The sequence below is a fragment of the Chelon labrosus genome (assembly GCF_963514085.1).
Source record: "Chelon labrosus genome assembly, chromosome: 8".
Lineage (NCBI taxonomy): Eukaryota > Metazoa > Chordata > Actinopteri > Mugiliformes > Mugilidae > Chelon > Chelon labrosus.
The window spans coordinates 7,713,228-7,718,630 of NC_140358.1; the positions used below are offsets into that span (position 1 = coordinate 7,713,228).

The 5,403-nt window shown below is 37.5% G+C and overlaps 1 protein-coding gene across 2 annotated transcripts; it reads left to right on the plus strand.

Annotated features, from left to right (window-relative positions):
• The first annotated feature begins 487 nt into the window (after positions 1-487).
• On the plus strand, positions 488-2,668 carry LOC311492217 (uncharacterized protein). Of its 2 annotated transcripts, XM_084550434.1 has the most exons (5): positions 488-785; positions 1,277-1,355; positions 1,537-1,692; positions 2,236-2,328; positions 2,430-2,668. In XM_084550434.1, exons 3-5 carry the CDS (start codon positions 1,552-1,554, stop codon positions 2,547-2,549), a joined length of 354 nt encoding a protein of 117 aa, XP_084406560.1. In that variant the 5' UTR covers positions 488-785; positions 1,277-1,355; positions 1,537-1,551; the 3' UTR covers positions 2,550-2,668. The 2 variants fall into 2 exon arrangements, with proteins under 2 accessions (XP_084406560.1, XP_084406559.1); XM_084550433.1 differs by having other exon boundaries at positions 488-1,355.
• Positions 2,669-5,403: the final 2,735 nt, after the last annotated feature.

Consider the following 5,403-nt stretch of genomic DNA (forward strand, 5'->3'; position numbering starts at 1 on the left):
TCTTGGTAAAAAGTTAGAGTTTTTAAATAAGCAGCCCTCTATTTTTGGTAAACAGATCCTGTGCTCTGCAGCAGCAGCATAGTAGGAGATGTATTTTTAACAATAGAATCTGGCTTAGATGTCATTTATTCATTTCAGCCTCATTCATCCCTGAAGGAACACTTCTACCCACATTTAGCTTTTTTGACAATTACAAAAAAATGCATTCACATTTGTGCCCTGTGCTAAACTGTTTTCATGCAATTGCACAGTAGCTTTAAAAAATGTGCTTTCCAAAGCTCCCCACACAGAGCTGTTGACCTTGCAGAGCAATGCAATTTGATGGTAAATGGTTGTCATTTGCTCTGCCATGCCTCATGAAGCCATCTACACTCAAAAAAATGATTCTTGGCCCTCATAATAATGAAGCAATAATTTCAAGTAAACTTTAATTTAAATATAAGAAATCCAACGTTTATTATGGGAAAATAAATAAACATAATGTGAATATACTTAGTATAAAGTGAATGTAAACAAATCGAGTAAACTTTATGTGATTAGATTCCATTAGGCCGCTATGTGTGTTACATTTCAGCACAGTAGGGGGCGGTGTGCGCCTTACTGGTTGCCACCCACCCGAAAGGAGTAGAAGAAGACTGATATAACACCTGGCCGTTGGTGTGGGAAACCCCGCAGCATTTTCGCATACCGCTGTCTAGCGGCGCGTGTCTGGCTGGTTTGGCTAACCGACAAGTAAGAAAGTCTTCCCGGGAGAGTACGAACTTGGCGTTGGAGTCGCAGGTTTGGTAAGTTTTTCTCAAACAGTTTTCCATCTGTTATGTCATACTATGGCGGAGATTTCATTTAATAATTTACTTTAAGCGAATATGATTGTTATTCTGTGTGAGAGGTTGGTGAATTTAGGCTAATTTAGGTTAGCGCTCTGCTCTGGTTGCCTCGTGTCCTGCTAGAACCTTGCTAGTACTTGCTAATGCTAAGTCTCGATACGTGCCTTAACTACAAGCTAGCAGCTACAGCCAAACAAGTCATGGTTGTCGCTGCTGACATTGCTGCGTCATATGCAGAATCCAAGGTTAAGGTAGGCTCTTGAATTTAACCTGCTACATGGCATATTTTAATATTTAGTGCCTCCTGATGTGAAACTGTGTTTTTGGTATTTTCAAATGTTAGCTCCTCTCGCATACTTCCACTGAGAGACTTCATTTAAACTTTAAAATGTAGGTAAAATTGTCCTTTATTCAATGGGTATACAACTTTTCGACTGCTTCTTTCACAGGAGTCAGGAGGTTGTCCAGGAGGAACCTGCGATCGCTGAATTTGTAAACAGGTGGCCTGCCTTGTTTACAGTGAATGAAGTGAGTATTGATACTGATGTTTTGCATGCTGTTTTATACACATTTTTTCCTTTTGTTAAAATTTGATTTATTCACTCCTAACATTTGTGTTTTTATCCACAGTATTTTGTGGAAAGCATTACAATTTAGATCATTGTTGTTTAGATATCTCATGTATGTTCTTTCACCTTTTCTCTTACAGATTAATACAGAATTCATGCGTTTGACAACTTTGCCGCTTGAAGCCAAGTTCCTTGGACAACTTGACCAATACACAGCTAACCTAATAAAGGTCTTCAGCAGCAGAGGGGTAGCCGCTGGAAAGAAGATGAGATTAGTCATGGCTCCAACAGCTAAGGCAAGTGCATTAAACAGTTGCATTATTGCAACAGTTACTCATAGTTACTCTTACTCACAATTGGATAAAGAAGGCTTCCTGAACAGATTGCAAGATCAGCTGATGGATTTATTTGTAATTTAGCATCTAAAGTGTGATAAAGACATGCTATGTGCTATCGTAAAGTGCTGTGAAGTGGGCTGAGATCACCCTTTTTAAATGATCTCAGTCTGACTGTCTGGCCTACCCCAGGGTCTGATTGTGAGTGTGGTCTTTTCAGTGGTTAACAGGTCAAAAAGCTGGTCAAACTACTGTGCTTGTGTTCTACTTTGTGTCCTTTTTCATTAAGTCCATTTTAGAAAGTGTGAGAGGGATCCCACAGTAATGTCACAGACGGAAAAAAATAGGTGAAAGGGAATATGTTCTGATTTGCTAAATGTTATTAATCAGTTAGCCTGATATGTCACATAGAATATCATAATCACTGTGTTAAGAATAAGATGGTTATAAAAGTGTCACATTGGAGATTGAAGACTCATAATATTAATATGCCTTCTTTTGCAGAGTGACAAGATTGAAGTTAAACGAGACTGTGTCATTAGAGGTCTTTGTGCTTACCTCAACGAGGACAGCAGCACACTCATTAAGGAGTACTTGGTTAGTAGTGGCATTTTACTGTAAGCTTTTCATTGTTTAACTTGCAATGTTTTCTTAATTTCACAATGTTTTTTTTTTTGTTGTTTTTTTTCCACCATTAGACCAGCAACAGTGAAGAAGCTAAGAGAGGGATCGCTCAGACCACCATGGGGATTTTTGTCATTCGCCACGAAGGTGCTGATGAAGAGGATGAGCCAGAGACACTTGGGAGTTGCGATTGACGGTGTCAGTCATGACGCTGCTTGACAATTTGAGCAGCATGTCATTTGGATTATTTACACACTAAACCAGTAAGCACTTGCATGTACCGTGCACTAGAGATTCATGTTTTGTGTGTGTATGTGTGTGTGTATATATATATATATATATATATAATTATTTATTTTTTTAATTACTTGTCTTGTTTTACTGAATTTGGCCTGTTGGGCTTAAAATAAAATAACTTTTTCAGAACTGTGTGTGTGTGATGCTTGAATAAACCCATGTGGTTTATGTATAGGTTCCCTTTAACTATATGTAAGTATTGAATTAACACATAATGTGAAGGAGATCTTTTACATACACTTTATGTATTACTATTGAATAAACTCATAAGGTTTATGTAAAAGTTCAACTAAACTTTATATGTAGTAATTAAATGGACACATGAAGTTTATGTAGAAATTTGCATTAACTTAATGTAATAAAAAATGATGTTATCTGATTTATTTACGTTACTTATAAATGATAGAAAAACATTAGATTTAATGTGACCTTTTACATTGAGCTTATGTAATGAGATTACATGGAAAATTTACATGTAATTAAAATACATAAAGTCAATGTTTTTGGCTTAATTATTTTTTTGAGTGTATGTTGTTATTCCTTTGGCTTCAAGCTCCCACTGATCACCAAATTACAGCGGTGCATGACTAATTGGGTGGCCACAGCCAGACGCGAAATAAATTCAGCCGAATTGTCCACGTTGCAGAGTTGTACTTTGCAGTATGTTTTACATACCAGTTTTCCCCCATATAGTGATAATTTGAACAGATACTGTGTACAGCACAGTGGACATTTTTTTTAAGACAAGTGGCACAAGGCATTGTTCTGAAATGAGGAGATATACTGTCTTATACTAAACCTCTAGATGTCACTGTTGTTTAACCACTGATCTGTTGCCATCCTGTAGGGCGTTTGTACTGATCAGGCAACTTCTATAACAGCAGATGGTGCTGATTATCACAATAATTCTTTTTTTTTTTTTTTTTTTGTACTTCTTGTAAAATACCACCCTCCAGATAAATAAACATTACAATGGATGGTACATGTTGGCTCAATGCAATTATGCCTAATTATACAAAATAAGATATGAGTATTGGGTTGACTGTGTGAACCTGCAATTAAGTTGAAACTATTCAGGTGTGTGTGGTCTTATGTCTCGTCCTTGAGGGAGACGAAGGGAAACTACAAACAAATACGAGAGTCCATTTTCCTCACTTCTTCTTCAAATGCCTCTTCACCTAGCAACGTACTGTAGATTATGCTGTTTTCTTCTTATGGCAAGACAATTAGCATGTAACTCAGGAAAGCACATTGTCTTAATGTGGTATGCCATATCATCCCATACTCCAGCGTGTCCACTTTCTCCTGTCTGAATAAAGGAATTCTCCGGATTAAGACACAGACATCTCTAATAGTAAGCACTTTGCATTAAAGCTCTTTGCGCTGTCACAGCAGATCTCAAATATTCCCTCTTACTATTTTTTTCACTCTGTGTCAATTCCTTGTTAACTGATTGAAACACATTAAATATGTCAGAATCAACCTTTGCTTAATCACTTATAAATTGTGATGTGTATGACTAAGTCATAGTTTTTTTTCCCCTCGTCAATTTAAGCCCCATAAGTAAGTCACAGGCAAGTACTCTGTAACAGCGCATTGTTTGCTCAGAAGGACCCAGTGGGACCCTGGCATGCTAGCAAAGCCAATCAGCACTGTATAATTGAAAAGGAGCAGCACTAAATGACTGCAGATAGGAGCTGAGCTTCATTCCCTCTGTAAGATTAGATATCCAGGGCTATGATGTTGGAAACCAGTGCAACACACACATATTCCCACTGGACGATGCTGATAGGCATGAACTGAACTGAACTGTATGCACACAGGAAACATGGTGAATGTAGGGTGGAAACTGGCAGTGATGATGTGAGAAAAGAGGGTTGGGAGTTGACAACTAGTAACATGTCAGAGATATGGTCTGTGTATTCATGGTTAGGTGTGGTTACTGCTGTATTTTGTCAGCAGCCATCCCCAGCAGGATGCAGCCTGACACAGGAACACACACAAAAACAGTTTAGGAACAACTAAAAAAAAAACACGAAGAACAATACAAGGTGTTGACCTGGCCTCCAAATTCACTAGATGATCCACAGAGGCCCCTCCCCTCAAACCATAGGACCCAAAGGCTCCCACTAACAACATTCTGTTGGCAGACACCACAGGATACCCTCAGGAGGCCCATGTCCATTCTCGGATGAGTCACAACTGTTTTGGAGGCACAAGGGAGACCTACATAATATTAAGAAGGTGGTCATAATGTTAAGCCTGATCGGTGTGTATAAACAGTATACACAACATTATGCACTGCGTATCAGCTATTTAAATTATAATGCATGTATAGATATTACCAATGTGTTTTATCAATATGCTACACATGGAACAACCCGTAGTAACCTTCATATCTAATCTGTATGCATTCAACTTCAACTTAATTAATACATTTTTCAATGTTGAATGAATAAAATGCCACAGGAACACAATTGTTCACTCAAATGATGGATATTATAAAATAACAGAAGACTTGCATACCGTACACTTAGTTCAGTGGATACATCTAATTAAGATATACATTTCCATTTACAAACAACATCAAATTACAGAGGATGCATTAATACTAAATCTTTTTTTTTTTTTTAATCAGAATTATAAGTCTGTGTGTTGTCTTACAAAGCAAGGTTTTTAATACTAAAATGAAGTGAATACACTAGGAATTACTAGAGAATTCATATTTCAGGTGTGGAAAATTCAAAAGCG